Source organism: Giraffa tippelskirchi, chromosome 7 (genome assembly GCF_054371585.1).
Source record: "Giraffa tippelskirchi isolate mGirTip1 chromosome 7, T2T-mGirTip1v1.2.pri, whole genome shotgun sequence".
Taxonomy (NCBI): domain Eukaryota; kingdom Metazoa; phylum Chordata; class Mammalia; order Artiodactyla; family Giraffidae; genus Giraffa; species Giraffa tippelskirchi.
The window spans coordinates 73464146-73481480 of record NC_137281.1 but is presented as its reverse complement, the minus strand read 5'-3'; the positions used below and the strand labels follow the sequence as shown (position 1 = coordinate 73481480).

General features: G+C 38.8%; 1 protein-coding gene across 2 annotated transcripts in view; it reads left to right on the top strand.

Annotated features, from left to right (window-relative positions):
- The window catches only part of ANKRD31 (ankyrin repeat domain 31), a 140022-nt gene that overhangs the window by 53784 nt on the left and 68903 nt on the right, over nucleotides 1–17335 (top strand). For both annotated transcript variants that reach the window (XM_081513904.1, XM_081513903.1), the window contains exons 11-13: nucleotides 3002–3157; nucleotides 6455–6597; nucleotides 14337–14481. In XM_081513904.1, coding sequence (XP_081370030.1) covers nucleotides 3002–3157; nucleotides 6455–6597; nucleotides 14337–14481 — 444 coding nt within the window. The remainder of the gene's footprint in view (nucleotides 1–3001; nucleotides 3158–6454; nucleotides 6598–14336; nucleotides 14482–17335) is intronic.

Genomic DNA, 17335 nt, shown 5'->3' with positions numbered 1-17335 from the left:
GCTGTGTATTGTCACCCTGCTTATTTAACGTATATGCAGAGTACATCATGAGAAAGGCTGGGGTGAAAGAAACACAAGCTGGAATCAAGATTGCCAGGAGAGATATCCTCAGATATGCGGATGACACCACCCTTATGGCAGAAAGCAAAGAAGAACTAAAGAGCCTCTTGACGAAAGTGAAAGAAGAGAATGAAAAAGTTGGCTTAAAGCTCAACATTCAGAAAACTAAGATCATGGCATCTGGTCCCATCACTCCATGGGAAATAGATGGGGAAACAGTGGAAACAGTGTCAGACTTTATTTTTGGGGGGCTCCAAAATCACTGCTAATGGTGATTGCAGCCGTGAAATTAAAAGACAGTTACTCCTTGCAAGGAAAGTTATGACCAACCTAGGCAGCATATTTAAAAGCAGAGACATTACTTTGCCAACAAAGGTCCATCTAGTCAAGGCTATGGTTTTTCCAGTAGTCATGTATGGATGTGAGAGTTGGACGGTGAAGAAAGCTGAGTGCCGAAGATTTGATGCTTTTGAACTGTGGTGTTGGAGAAGACTCTTGAGAGTCCCTTGGACTGCAAGGAGATCCAACCAGTCCATCCTAGAGGAGATCAGTCCTGGGTGTTCATTGGAAGGACTGATGTTGAAGCTGAAACTCCAATACTTTGGCCACCTCATGCGAAGAGTTGACTCTTGGAAAAGACCCTGATGGTGGGAAGGATTGGGGGCAGGAGGAGAAGGGGATGACAGAGGACGAGATGGCTGGATGGCATCACCGACTCAGTGGACATGGGTTTGGGTAGACTCTGGGAGTTGGTGATGGACAGGGAGGCCTGGCGTGCTGTGATTCATGGGGTTGCAAAGAGTCAGACATGACTGAGTGACTGGACTGAACTGAATACAATCTTAATCAAAATCCCTGTAGGATTTTTTTGGTAGGAATTCAAAAGCTGGTTCTAAAATTCATATGGAATGCCAAGGATCTAAATAGTAAGACAAGTCACATAAAGAACAAAGTTTTGAGAGCTAACACTACCTTATTTCAAGAATTATTATTATTATTATTATTTTAATGCTGTGGTGATCAAAACAGCATGGTGCTGTCATCAAGACGAGGAAATGTTAGTAGATAAGTGGAAGAGGAGGGAGTTCAGAAGTAAACCCTGAGTTTTGGCAAAGGCACAAGGCCTTGATAGTAGAGAACAGTTGAATATCTGTATGCAGCAGAATATTATTGAGTGTCATTCTTTGTATTTTAAGAGTGTTTATTTTTGTTTTGGCCAGCAAGTTACTTAAAGATCAGCTTGATCCTTTCAATACATTTAAAAATCCTGGTTAGGTAGGTCTAGTGTAGGCCTTACTCGAGGACTAGTTTAGCTCTGCCCCTAAGATAAGAACCACTAAAGGTCTCTCTAAATGCCCCAGTTGTTCAAAAAAGTCTCCCTCCCCATATGGGCAGGAATGTAAATGTCCCCCAGCCTGTGTGATCTCTGATGGTTGTTATTAATAATTGATAGTTCCCTGGGTGCTTCTTGCCAAGCCTCGTGACAATTTACCTATGAATGATTTAGTATTCAGATAATGACTCAAGGAGCCCTTTTTATAGATTTCTGGTGCCTTTTCTCTACACCCTCATCTCTGGTGCCCTGCCCTGTAAATTTTTTTACCCCAGCCTCCCCAAATGCTAATCTGTCCCCTCAGCCCAGCCGGAGCACCTCACTGTGCTGGTGTTATCCTCGGAAACCCCCAGATAGGAAGCTGGAGCGACCTTAGGTCTCACTTCATTGTTTGCCTTCACTCAGGGAGTCATAGGTCTGAACTACCTGTGTTTCCAATTTCTGGATAAAGGGTTTTCCCCCCATATATTTCATTTAGTTTTCTAGTTTACAATGTGAGGGTAAGTCATAGCAGTTATTTAGTCCATATTGGAAGTGAATGTCTTTCACAACTTAGTTTTCATTGAAAATTTTTATATTCTTAATTTGTTTTTAATAAATTGCATATTTATAATAGCAAGTACAACTGGCAAAGACAGATGCAGAATAAAGACTATTGGTCTTTACACATAGTTTATCTGGTGGGAGCAGAATCCTTTGTCATCTGGGGTAGGGGAATGTAGGCTCTAGTGTCCAGCAGTCAGTTTGTTTTAATTTACAGTGGGACTGAATGGAGAGAGTCACATAGAAACAAAGCAGCTGAACTGTGATCCATTGAGAAAATCTGCTGCAGTACTCAGCTACCTTTCTGAGGTTTTAGGGTGGAGCAAGTTATTTACATCAAAACTAGAAAAGTTATCATCAAAGCTATTCTGAAATTCGGGGAAACCAAATGAGTAGTATCTGTAAAAAAGGACAGGATTTGGATTATCTAAATGAAGAGTTTCAGTATTTTAGGAGGCACAGTGGAGAAATGATACTTGGTATGCAGAACCTGGAAAACTATTTTAATTGTGTATTTCTCAGCTTAGGATGTCAAAACTATTATACAGCTCAATATCATAGTCCTTTATTTAATTTCATGACAATTATTTTTAGCAAAGAAAGAAAATTTAGTAGCATTCTTTTTTCTGGTTTTCCTGGAGGTAATTTTTGTATCTTTCTGATACAGTTCTGAGATTTTCTCTTCATGGTTTTATAAGACATTTCAGTATTGTAACATTTTGTTAGGTTTAATAACATCTAAATAGTCCCTTTCATTAGAACTTTTAAGAAAATAATCTGTTAGTCTTCTTATATATGCAGCTTTCCTAGAGTTTCAATCAACATAAATGCTTACATGATCTATAGTTTACTCAAATATTTCAAACTAATGGCATTGGCCTCTTTCACCTTTTTGCATGTAGATACCAGTATAGTTGGGTTAATGAATGAAATACTCCTTCATAATATAATATATCTCTCTTCTAGAATGTTAACTGAAATCATTCTGTTAGTTATATTCCTCTTGATTTTCAAATAAGAATTACTCATGTTTTTGGTTTTCTTTTGTTCATACCTTCATTTCAGACAAAATCAAGATGAATAAAATAACTCTTGGTAACATTAACCGGAGAAACATTTTTGGAGAAAACTTACTGTATAAAGCTGCTGTGCACAATGACGCTGGTCTTGTTCATCATTATATCAAGAAAGGTGGAAATGTTAATCAGCCAAGTTATGCCGGTAGGTTGTGGTTACCACTTGCAGTTATCTTGAGAGTGGTTTTTGTTTCGGCTGAATTACTGCTATGAAATTATGGAAAAGTAGGCTTAAGGCAAGCCCCAAACAGAAAGCTCCCAAGTAATTTTCCTTCTTAGGTGATGCTTCACCATCCTCTCCAGGAAGTGGTAAGATAAGGAGAGAGGCAGGAGAAGAACACTGTATTTCCCCTTCAAAGGTCATGCCTGCCTGGGCCCACCTGGTGGGCCATGAGCAGTAGCTGCCACAGAGGGATGGGGTTCCTGGGGCCAGCTTGCTCGCTTTGTGTGAACATTGTTACTATGAGACTCAGCTTTTAATGGGAGAGGAATGAGGTTCTAAGCTGGAAGAAGCTGGTGGTACATTGAGCTTCTGGAAAGATTAATGGTAGAGGGAACAGCAAAGGCAGTTGTCAGGGAAATGAAGAGAACAGACTATATGAGTTGGAGAGGGTGGAGCAGGAAGCTCAGAAAGAACAATCTTTTTGCCAGGTTAGATCTCTGGTACAGTCTTCCTGTGGGGAGAACCTGATGTGTTCTCCTGGAGAGGAATGATTCCTTAATGGCACTTACGTACTTGAAACACTGAGCAGCACTGGGCCAGCACCTGTTATGTGTCCTTGCTTTTACTGTTGTTTCTAGACTTTCTTGGTGTATGAAACAGTGCACAAAGTCTTTTGATACACAGAGATCAGCAACACCATCCACAGATAAGCAGGTCATTACAAGTGCTCCCTCAGAACTTACTTCAGCAGGACCTGGGTTTATACTATAATCAATCAGAGCTTTAAAGACTGTTACTCTAAGTCTCGTATCCAGTCCATCTATCATGGTCTTATAACCCTAAACCATGGATCCTTACTTGCTGGCCAGAGCACTTGCTTCTTTGATTTTGAGAAATACATGGTTCTTTCTGTTAAGTCTCTGTGTGCTTCTTAGGTTCAGGAGTAGTTCTGCATACCTATAACTGGAATTTATGGATTTCCCAAACATCAATCTTAACAGGTTTCCTTTTTTTTTTTCCCTGTGCCATTATTAGCATCCTTGGTTGCTATTCCCCACTTGTCTTTTGCTTGGCAGTATACACCTTCTCCTCACTGCCCCATGTACTTCTGTGACTTTCATGAATTCTTTATCTGTCCATATTTTCCAGACTTTTTGAACTCCCTTGTTTTCTACTTTTTCTTCTCAGTTGGTATCTTACTATGACCTTGACTACTTCTGACTAGCCTGTCTCACAGAATTGCAGAGGGCAGTGTTTGCAAAACATTGTCCATAAGCCAGTTTCCTACCAGTCACCTACAATATTTGTTTAAAATGTAACCTTTACTGAAGCACGCACACACAATCACTGAAACTCACAGTCAAAATCTTTAGGTTAAAACCTAGAAATCAAGCTTCCCTAGATGATTTTTTAAAAATATCTGTTTATTTATTTGGCTGCACAAGGTCTTTGCTGCAGCCCATGGGATCTTTGATCTTCATTGCGGCATGCTGCTGCTGCTGCAGGAGGGCTCTTTAGTTGCACATGCAGCATCTTTAGTTGCAGTGTGCGGAATCTAGTTCCCTGACCAGGCGCAAACCCAGGACCACTGTGTTGGGAGTGCAGAGTCTTAGCCACTACACCACCAGGGGAGTCCCTCCCTAGATGATTTTTATTCTCATAAACTTCAAGAACTACTGACAAGAGGTGTATGGCCTCTTTATAACATATCGGTTCAATGTAGTGAGTCTTTACCATATGCCTCCTCTGCGCCAAATACTGTGGAAACAAAAAATAAACAATGTCTACTAGAAAGGTTAAAATATATTTATTTTTTGATACAATCCAGTAAAGACTTAAGTGCACACAAAATGTAATACACCCAGTTATCTTTTCATAGGTAACATTTGCATTTCATAAGTCCTCATTTACATTTTGTGATATCTTTGTCTTTGATTTAAAAAAAACCTACTTCAGTAATTCTTTACCTATCAAAACCAATGGTGACAACCATGAAATAGCCTGAAAACAAACTCTGAATACCCAAAATAGATCTAATAAAGCTTCTTTGCTTAAACCCTGTCAGATCAATGAATTGAGGATTATTTTACACAGATTCCTAAGCTTATGACACATTATAACTGAGAAGAAAGATTGGCTCAGGCCAGGATATTAATAATAACAAGAAGTTTAAACCAACAAGGCAAGAGACACATAAAAACATTAAAAATGAGGAGCAAAATTGTTGAGGACTGTAATATAGAAGAAGGTACACTGCATATCTCTGTGGATGTTAACAGTTGCTACATTAGCTCATACAACTAATATGATTATGATGTTGAACTTTTTTAAACAAATGTGTTCAACTGTATTGTCTTTATAGGAAATTTATCCTCTCAGAAAGCTCTGAGGAAACTTCCTCCAAGATAATTACATTTTTAAAAAGAAAAAAAGATGTTGCTTAAGGATCTGCCAACTTGAAGTTTTGGGAGATAGGAAAAGATTTGTTATTTTGGAGTTTAATAGATATCTTTGACTTATATCATTGTGTCTGACTAACAAAAAGATTTATCTGGATGACTGGTTTTCTTGGAGCACTTTGTAGTATGTTAGTTGAATTACTGTAACTAACATTTTGCAAATTGGGAGAAAAAATTATACAGTTGACCCTTGAATAGTGTGGGAGTTAGGGGGCTGACTCTTGTTGTGGTAAAAAATCTGAGTATAAATTATAGTTAGCTCTCCCTATCCATGGTTTCTCCTTCAATGACCTCAGATTGTGTGACACCATAGTATTTACTGTTGGAAAGAAGTTTGTGTATGAGATAGACCTGCGAAGTTCAAACCCACGTTAGTCAAGAGTCAACTTTTAAACTGATTTCTGTGAGGTCCTGCTGGTTGGGTTACTTTAACAAAAGTACCTGGAACTACAGATAAGGCTTTTTTCCCTCTTCTCTGCAGAAAAGTAACCTGCAACCAGCATTCTCTGTGAGCTAATAATGACCCCCCTCCTTACAGCCTTTTTATTTGAGGGAGGCAGGAGTGTTTTCAAATTTTTTACTATTTTCATATTTTTCCATATTAATACCAACAGTGTTAAGGGTAGGAGTTTTATTTGTCCATCAGATTTATTGAATCCACAAATAATACAGATTGCTTCATGGTGAGTTTATCTTGTTTCATGTAGCCAAAATATTTTTAAAGCAACAACTTAGAATTAGAGTTCTTATTTTAAGGGCAAGCACAGACATTATTAAGATGCCAAATATAAACAAACACCATTACTTTTTTGTATCATAGGTTGGACAGCACTTCATGAAGCTAGTTTAGGAGGATTTTATCAGACAGCAAGTGAACTTTTAAAAGGTGGAGCAGATGTGAATATCAGCGGAATGTACCAGATCACTCCCCTACATGATGCTGTGATTAATGGACATTATCAGGTACTGTAATTCTTTCGTTTGCAGAGCAAACACTACAGTCTGCAACTATTAAAAACCTCTGGGACCAAAAATAGAAAAACAGATAGGGATTCAGTGTCAGTTCATTGTGCTAATCAGTACTCAGAATTTATAATAAAATATTATTGTGGTGGATTGGTTGTGCCTGATATAGCAGATCCCGTTTTACATGTTACTTTTAATAACTACATGATGTGTATTTTGGTTGTGCATAGTATTTTTTCCTTAGGACTCTTTTCGTATAGTACTTTGTAGGCTCTGTGTGCATGTACTGAGTCGCTTCAATTGTGTCCAGCTCTTTGCAGCCCGGTGGACTATAGCCCGTCAGGCTCCTTAGTCCATGGGATTCTCCAGGCAAAAACACTGGAGTGGGTTGCCATTTCCTCCTCCAGGGGCTCTTCCCCACTCAGGGATCAAACCCAGATCTCCTGCACTGCAGGCAGATTCTTTACTGCTTGAGTCACCAGGGAAGCCCTTACAGGCTCTAGGAGAACATTTCCTTCTTAGTATGTTATACAATGATGGAGTCACAGCAGGCTCACAGCTTTTTGTAGTCTACTGTTACTTTCAGAGTCAGACTAATACATGAGAACCTCTCAGGTTTAATGACCAACCAGTACACACCAGCACAGAGGTACCAGTGGTACCATTAATATCAAAACGCTGTAATTCCATATATGTTGGTTAATAGTAACTACAGTAATGGTGCGTGAATGCTAAGTTGCTTCAGTCATGTCTGGCTCTGCAACCCTATGGACTGTAGTCCACCAGGCTCCTCTGCCCATGGTATTTTCCAGGCAAGAACACTGGAGTGGATTGCCATGCCCTCCTCCAGGGATATTCCTGACCCTAGGGTCGAACCCAGGTCTCTTACGTCCTCTGCATTGGCAGGTGGGTTCTTTACCACTAGTGCCACCTGGGAAGCCCGCAATTATGAAACTGTTAATTAAGATTATGAATTCTGGCACAAATGCATTATCATATGTACTCTGAGCTTCCTAGACATTTTTTCTGGTCCAGGGACTGCATTGGGCTGAGGCGTTTCCTGAAAATAGTTTATTGTTTATTTAAAGTGGTGGAAGTTGCTTCTGGGTTTAAAACCTTTAGAGTAGGAAAGGGGGCTAAGGAAGATCTGTTCTGTGTTTCTGCAGAAGAAATACGTGCCACGGGTAGAGCTAGGAAAGGCTGTAGGCAAGAATCCCTTAGAAGAGATTCAGTTGAGCTCATTTCATGTGCTAGGGAGGTTATACTCAAAATCCTACAAGTTAGGCTTCAGTAGTATGTGAACTTGGAGAAGGCAATGGCACCCCACTCCAGTACTCTTCCCTGGAAAATCCCATGGACGGAAGAGCCTGGTAGGCTACAGCCCATGGGGTCGCTAAGAGTCGGACACGACTGAGCGACTTCACTTTCACTTTTCCCTTTCATGCACTGGAGAAGGAAATGGCAACCCTCTCCAGTATTCTTGCCTGGAGAATCCCGGGTACGGCGGAGCCTGGTGGACTGCCATCTATGGGGTCGCACAGAGTTGGACACGACTGAAGCAACTTAGCAGCAGCAGCAGCAGCAGCAGCAGCAGCAGTATGTGAACTGAGAACTTCTGAGTGTGTAAGCTGTGTTTTCGAAGAGGCAGAGGAACCAGAAATCAAATTGCCAACAGTCGCTGGGTAATGAGGAAAGCAAGGGAATTCCAGAAAAACGTCTGCTTCATTGATTACACTGAAGCCTTTGACTGTGTGGATCACAACAAACTGGAAAATTCTTAAAGAGATGGAAATACCAGAGCACCTTACCTGTCTACTGAGAAACCTGTATGCAGGTCAAGAAGCAACAGTTAACCAGACGTGAAACAACTGACTGGTTCAAAATTGGGAAAGAAGTACATCAAGACTGTATATTGTCACCCTGTTTATTCAACTTCTATGCAGAGTACATCATGTGAAATGCTGAGCTGGATAAATCACAAGCTAGAGTCAAGATTGCTGGGAGAAATCTCAACAACTTCAGATATGCAGATGATACCACTCTAATGGCAGAAAGTGAAGAGGAACTAAAGAGCCTCTTAATGAGGGTGAAAGAGGAGAGTGAAAAAGCTGGCTTAAAACTCAACATTCAGAAAACTAAGATCATGGCATTCAGTCCCATCAGTTCATGGCAAATAGACGGGGGGGAAAGTGGAATCAGCGACAGATTTTATTTCTTGGGCTCCAGAATCACTGTGAACTGTGACTACAGCCATGAAGTTAAATGCTTGTTCCTTGGAAGGAAAGCTATGACAAACCTAGATAGCATATTAAAAAGCAGAGAGATCCCTTTGCCGACAAAGGTCCATAGAGTCAAAGCTGTGGTTTTTCCAGTAGTCAAGTACCATAAAGAAGGCTGAGCATCAAAGAATTGATGCTTTTGAATTGTGGTGCTGGAGAAGACTCTTGAGTGTCCCTTGGACTGCAAGGAGATCAAACCAGTCAATCCTAAAGGAAATCAACCTGATTATTCACTGAAAGGACTGATGCTAAAGCTCCAATAGTTTGGCACCTGATGCAAAGAGCCGACCCGTTGGAAAAGACCCTGATGCTGGGAAAGAGTGAAGGCAAAAGAAAGGGTCAGCAGAGGATGAGATGGTTGGATCGTATCACCAACTCAGTGGACATGAATCTGAGCAAACTTCAGAAGATAGTGGAGGACAGAGGAGCCTGGCATTCTGCAGTCCGTGGGGTTACAAAGAGTTGGGCATGACTTACTAACTAAACAACAATGACAAAACTTAAAAATAAATACATTCTTTCAAGTGTGGAAAGGGTAGAATTTGTAAATTTCAGATGGCCAGTTCAGTGTGGTTGCTTAGAAAAATCTGGGACAAATTATTAAACATACAGTGAGAGACATTTAGGCAGGCATAATGATCTTTGAGCATAAGACATCACTAAGAACATATCATGTCAGACTGACCTTGATCCTCCTTTATTAGGCTTAATTTGTGAAGGAAATGACATGACAAGTTGATAGAAGTTATCACAGTTTTAGCAAGCTTTTATTTGATGGAGCATGCTTGTGGTATGTATTTGAGATGTTGAATTAGAGGTTCATTGACTATGTTATTGGGATTCACAGATATTAAAAAGATATCCCCAGACATGTTGATTATCCATTCCATTTGTGTCTGGAGTGAGCTATCTTATAAAGTTTGATTGTTTATTCTATTGCACTATAAAAAGTCATACCACATAGTCGGCTGGACCATGGGTGGTGTTTTGTTGTTGTTAGGAGTATTTTTTTTTAAATTCCAGACATCATACCATTTTACCAATAAATACTTGTACCTGCATCTCTAACAGATAAGGACTTTTTTTCTCACACCCACATTTTTTTTTATCGTCTTACCTAATAAAACTTATTTTTTAATACCATTTAATAATACCCAGTCCATAATCAAATTTTCCCAAATTATCTAAAAATGGTTTTTATTAAAAGTTTTTGTTTGAATGAAGGTCTATCAGGGTCTATATATTACATGTGTTTTTTACGTCTCTTAAGTATGTTTTAATCTATAATATTTCTCCTATATTTTGTTTCTTCTGGAACGTGGGTCATTTGTCTGTTGGGGTTTCCAAATTCTGGATTTGACTGATTTTTGTGGTTTCTTCCCATATTTTCTGTAAATGGTTGTTTTAATGGAAAATCTATTTAGAGACCATAGTTTGGGTGTGAGATGTGCTCATTGCTATTGGATGTCATTGTTTTTAGGCATTTTCCATGAAATCACACTTTTAGAAAGAAAAATAGTGAGTTCTTGCTGATATTTCCATTTCAAACTTAATATTATGCATTCATAATAACTTTATTTTTTATTTGTATCTTTTTCTTTTATGCTAAACATTTATTTCTTAATACATTAACATTTCTTTATTGTACATTTTATTTACAATATTACTATTAGTGATATTTCTATTATTAACAATATTAATAACAATGGAACTACTAATGAAGTGCCTTTTGTTTATATCCCATTAGGAATGTATAGTCAAAATATTGGCTTTTCAAGTACTTGAAAGAATTTTATTCTCTGTCTTATTGACTTCTTACACAAGGGAGTTATTGGAAGGAAGAGATATGAAATAACATCCTCTAAACTGAAAAGGAACTTTGAGTCTGTAAAACAAAACTTTATTAACAAAGCAGTTCCATACAGTGCAGTCATGAAGTTTATTGTGGATAACTTATATACTGGCAGGATTGGGCAGAGAGCAATCCAGAGGCATGCACAGCTGTGCTCCACACCACAGAAAGGAGTCCAGGGGGACTTAAAGGGGCCAGAGCTAAAATTAGAATCTGACCACTAAGTGAGAAGCACGTCCACACTGACTGGAACTGGGGATTTTTCCTCCTCCTAGGGTCTCATGACCATTAACCATCTGTGTCAGCAGAAGGCATTCTTTCAGCCTTCACATCTGATGAAGGCAAAGTTGTTAGAGAATTTATCTGGCTTGAGCACATTCCTTATGAGTAGGCTAAAGTGCAGTCATGCAGAAAGGAGAGGGGAAGGACTAAAGTAGAGCTGACAAGATGGAGTCAGAGTGGTTCAGCAACACAGAAGTCAGCTGATTCTAGAAGGGGGAAAAGCACTAGATTCAATAACATTGTTGAAGGTGAAAAGCCACGGGCAAGCTCTAAGTAGAAGTGCATTTCCTTCAGGGGCCTACTGTTTGATGAACTAAATAAGTGGAGATTGTGAGGCCAGCCACTTACTGAAATGGCTTTGCTTGTTCCAGTTAAGGATATGTGGTGGCCTTAAAACAGCCACGAATTCTTTAACACTCTTCTGTCCGAAAGGTGGAACCTGAGTCTTCTCCTCAGAAATATTGGCTGCAGTTTCAGTGAGTTGCTTCTAACAAATAGGATGTGACAGAAGTAACACATTATATGACTTCTGAGACTCGGTTGAAAGCGATCGTGGCTTCTTCCTTGTTCTGTCAGTCACTTGTTCAACAACTGAAGGAAGCCAGATGTCATATCAAGCAGCCACTCAAGCAGCTCCATGGAGAGGTGCCCTGACAGTGCACTAAGCCTTTTCCTGCCCACAGCCATGTGAGTGAGCCGTCTCGGAAACAGACCCTCCAGGTGCTGTCAAGCTTCTAGATGATTGTATCTCCAGCCAGCCTCTTGACTACAACCTCCTGAGAGGCCCTGAGGCAGAACTAACCACCTCCACCACTCCCAAATTCCTGACCCACAGAACTATGAGATTATGAATATTTATTATTGTTTTAAGCTACTGAGTTTTGGGGTAACTTGTCAGGTAACAACAGATAACTAATACAGAATCAAATGCAGGTTTAAAATACAGGGTTAAAAACTCCATAGAAATAACTTATTTACTGCCATTTGATGAGAAGGCAGAGAGTTTTTTAAGTTAAAGAGTGTGTAATATAAGTAGGCTTCAGAATTCCTGATATCGGGCTATAGAGGAAATTGGTAAATGTGGGTAGTTGGTGTCCATAGAGTATATGGATAGAGTATCCACTGTCTGAAACAAGAGATTGCCAAGGTAATGTATTCGCTCCTTTAGGGTGACCAGCCCGGATTTCCAGAGAAGTGAGGCTCTTTTCGCTTCCTCCTGTCTTCTTTTTCATGTTTCTTGATCCTCAGATACTCTCAAACTGCATGCTTTATTATTTGACATAAAACCTCCAGAGATAAACAAACTTATGGAATTACTTTTCCTGAAAGAAAGCAGTATGCTTTCTATTTGTATTGCTGAACAATATGTGAAGATCCAGGCATATGAATTATAGATTTAATTATACCTACTATTACTTTCAATCCTCTTACCTAGCTTTAAACTCCCATAATAAAGTCATTTGAAAAGCAGAATCATCAAGTTGCTGAATCTTAATTTTTAAAGGATTTGGGTTATATTATCCCTGTGTGTGATGGGGCACTTTTCTCTCCTAGAATGCTTTCTTTGTAAAAGGAAATATATATTAAATATATAGAGATATAAATATATATATAATTTTTAGATGATTAAAATTTGTAGAAGTTCTGACCCTTTCTCTCATTCCAGACATTTACATGGAAATCTAGGCTTCTTTTAGTATAATGTTCTTTAATATACTAATGTTCTTTAGTATAATGTTCCACACGTCCTCCTAGACCAACATTCATTCTTTTATTAAACAGCATTTATTAAACATACAGTCTGTACCAGATACTGAAATAGACACTGGGACTATAAAGATGATTAAGACACGTATCTGTTGTGAAAACTTGGAAGCAACTTAAACATCCATTAGTAGGGTTGTTTTTGTTTTCCAGTTGCTCAGTCATGTCTGATTCTTTTTGACCCCATGAACTGCAGCATGCCAGGCTCCCCTGTCCTCCACCATCTCCCGGACTTTGCTCAAACTCATGTCCATTGAGAGTCAGTGATGCCATCCAACCATCTTGTCCTCTGTCATCCACTTCTCCTCCTGCCTTCAATCCTTCCCAGCATCAGGATCTTTTCTAGTGAGTCAGCTCTTTGCATCAGGTGGCCAAAGCTTTGGAGCTTCAGCTTCAGCATCAGTCCTTCCAGTGAACACTGAGGATTGATTTCCTTTAGGATTGACTGGTTTGAGATCCATGCTGTCCAAGGGACTCTCAAGAGTCTTCTAAATTGTAGCATTAATCCATTCATATAGGTATATTAAAAAGTAAATTATTATTCAGCTGCTAGAAAGAATGAGGAGGTTCAATCCATCTGATTTGGAACAGTTTTCAGAGTCTGATGCAGGGTAGGGTAGGCAGGAAAGAAGCTAAAGTGCAGAAAAATGTATATATTATAGGCCCACTTGTGTACGAAACAACGTATATACACATTTGTGATATACACATATACACCTGTTGGACTAGACTTACTGGGAACATTCAGAAGAATCTTTAACTAGAGCTAATTTAGGAGAAATAATTAGATGACTGAAGTCCAAGGGTAGAGAAGGGAAACTTAGTTTTCACTGTCTGTTTCTCTAAGCCTTCTGTATTCTGAACCATATTTATTAATTTCCTATTCAAAAATATTAATTTTAAAAGAAAAACAGAGTCCCACCCTCAAAAAACTTGAAATATAGAAGAGAGATAGGTATGAGATAAGTATAATATAATATAGAATATATTGGACATAAAATATGTACATAAAAGAAGGAAGAGGTCATTTTTCTCTAGGGCGTCAGTGGGTGAGGAAGTCAGGGAGAGCTTCATAGAGGAGGCTCCTTGAGGAGTAGTAACAGATTAAGAATTTACTAGTTTCTCTCTGACGCTGAGGAGGAGCAGCAGCAACGCAGGTATACATAGAAGACATACTGTCTCCTGGAACCTGTTAAAATTACATTTACTACTACAGAATGTAATTCAAGTTCCCAGTATATATGCTAGCTCCATTTCATCATCAGTTAAACCATAGACATTCTGCCCCACCCTCCTTTCTTCCCTCTTCCTTGCTTCCTCTCTCTTTTTTTGGTAAGAGAAGTCATATGTACATCAACAAATTATGATTCAGTAGCAGTTACATTGATTTTTGTTGCTGGGCAATGATGTTACAGGTAAACCCAAATTCTGTATTGTTGGTAAATTCCAAATATTTGGAAAGAAATATTTGATGTTGCTTAGAGTTGTATGCTAGCATACGTTTATAATAATAATGTACTTTTTGTCTGGGTTCCTCACATAAAACAATCTTCCTCTAGGTGGCAGAGTTACTTCTTTTGAATGGAGCAGATCCTTTATTTAGAAATGACAATGGAAAGTGTGCTTTGGATGAAGCCAAAGACTCACGTATGATGCGTCTCCTTGAGAGGTTTGTTTCTAAACGTCAAAACCATCTTACATCAGGTAAACGTAAACCACCCGGTTATATCCGTTCGTCATGTCAGTAGTTGTTGTTGAGTCGCTAAGTCGTGCCCAACTCCTTGTGACCCCATGAACTGCAGCACGCCAGGCTTTCCTGTCTGTCACTGTCTCCTGGAATTTGCTCAGACTCGGGTCCATTGAGTCAGTAATGTCATCCAACCATGTCATCCTTAGTAGAGAGTTATAGAAATCAAGCTTAGAATTATAGAAATTAAATTGATTTTCCTCAAAAATTTTGAGAAAATCCATCCAGTGAAGTTCTTGCTTCATTCCTTTAGTAGAGCACACTAACTTGTTTGCAGATGCACCAAATGGAAGAAGAAAGGAACTAAGGAACCAAAAGGAACTAAGAAAGATAATACTAAATATACTTTTCCCCAGGATATGCATTGCAAACAGTTAGAAAATTTTTATACAGTTCTGGGTTTTTTCCCCATAATCCATTGACTGAATAACATGAGTTATAAGTTGTAACTTATGTTTGGCTGTATCTTTTTCAGTGAGTATGGCCAGGATTGTTTACTTTCATTCCTTAAGAATATTTTCTTATGGCTATACTTTTGCCTTATCATTCATCATTACACTGTTAAGTTAAACAGCAAAGGAACAGTTAAGTTAAACTGCAGTTTCAAAAAGATTATATAAGAATCGTTTATATTTTATTCAAGTATAATTGATTTACAATATTATATTAGTTTCAGGTATACAATGTAGTGATTCAGTATTTTTATATGTTATACATATGTTTTATATGTTGTACTCCATTTAAAGTTATTGCAAAGTAATGGCTCTATCCCTGTGCTTATTTATTTTGTACATAGTATTTTGTATCTCTTAATTCCCAAACCTTAGTTTGCCCCTCTCCTTCCCTTTCTCCACTGGTAACTGTTACTTTGTTGTCTGATCTGTGAATCTGTTTCTGTTTATACATTGATTTGTTTTATTTTTTTTACATTCCACATATAAGTGGTAATATAGAGTATTTGTCCTTTCCTATTTCACCAAGAATAATACCTTCTGGGTTGTTGCAAATGGCGGAATTTCATTCTTTTTTTATGGTTGAGTAGTATCCCATCACATGAATATATACTGCATCTTCTTTATCCATTCATCTGCTATGGACAGTTAGGTTGTTTCCATATCTTCGTTATTATATATAATGCTGCTGTGAACGTGGGGGTGCTAGTATCTTTTTGAATTCATGTTTTCATTTTCTTTGGATATGTATCCAGCAGTTTAATTGCTGGATCATATCATGGTTTCTTTTTTTAATTAATTAATTTTATTTTTGGAAGCAGTGGGTCTTCATTTGCTTTCTGTGCAGGCTCTCTCTAGTTGTGGGGAGCAGGGGCTGCTGTTCCTTCCGGTGCACGAGCTTCTCACTGCAGTGGTGTCTCTGGTTGCAGAGCACCAGCTTTAGGTGCTTGGGCTCCAGTAGTTGCAGCATGCTGGCTCAGTAGCTGTGGCATGTGGGCTCTTGGGCATGTGGGGTTCGCTAGTTGGGGCACACAGGCTCAGTAGTGCAGCTCACAGGCCCCAGAGCATGGACGCAGTGGTTGTGGCCCATGGGCTTAGTTGTTCCACAGCACGTGGAATCTTCCCAGACCAGGGATCAAACCTGTGTCCCCTGCATTGGCAGTTCGATTCTTATCCACTGTGCCACCAGGGAAGTCCAGTCATATCTTGGTTCTATTTTTAGTTTTTGGAGACATCTCCATATCTCCATACTGTTTTCCATTGTTGTTGTCCTTGTTCAGTCGTTAAGTCTTGTCCAACTCTTTGCGACCCATGAACTACAGCACACCAGGCTGCTCTGTCCTTCACTGTCTCCCAGCTCAAACTCATGTCCACTGAGTCGGTGCATAGCGGCTGCAATTTACTTTCCCACCAACAGTGTACAAGGGATCCCTTTTCTACAAATCCTTAACAACTTTTGTTGTTTGTAGACTGTTTGATGATAGATATTTTGACTGATATGAGGTAACATATCATTGCGGTTTTGATTTGTATTTCTCTGATGATTATTAGTGTTGAACATTTTTTCATGTGCCTGTTAGCTGTCTGTATATATTCTTTGGAAAAATGTCTATTCACATCTTCTGTCCACTTTTTTAATTGTTTTTTTTATATTGGATTGTGTGAACTGTTTATATATTTTGGACATTAACCTCTGTTGGTCATATCATTTGCAAATATTTTCTTCCATTCAGTAGATCATCTTTTTGTCTTGTCAGTTATTTCCTTTGCTATGCAAAGCTTTTCAGTTTTATTAGGTCCCATTTGTTTATCTTTTATTTCATTTCCTTTGTTTCCTTAGGAAACATATCCAAAATAATATTAAATATTACTGTGATTTATTTCAAAGAACATCCTGCCCATGTTCTCTGTTGGAAGTTTTGTGGTTTCTGTTCTTACAATTATGTCTTTATCCATTTTGAGTTTATTTTTGTATGTGGTATGAGAAAATGTTCTAATTTCATTCTTTTTCATGTAGCTGTCCAGTTTCACTACTTATTATAGGTACCGTTTACTGAAGAGACTTTCTTTTATCCATTGTATATTTTGCCTCCTTTGTCATAGGTTAGTTGAAAATAAGTGCATTGGTTTATTTCTGAACTTTCTAGTCTGCCCCATCAGTCTATGGCTGTTTTTGTGCCGTCACCATGCTGTTTTGATTACTGTAGTTCTGTATAGTCCGAAGTCAGGGAGCATGATACCTCCAGCTCTGTTCATCTTTCTCTCGATTGCTTTGGCAGTTCAGTGTCTTTTGTGGTCTTGCATAAATTATAGGATTACTTGTTGCTGTGACTGTTTTGATAGGGATTGCATTAGATCT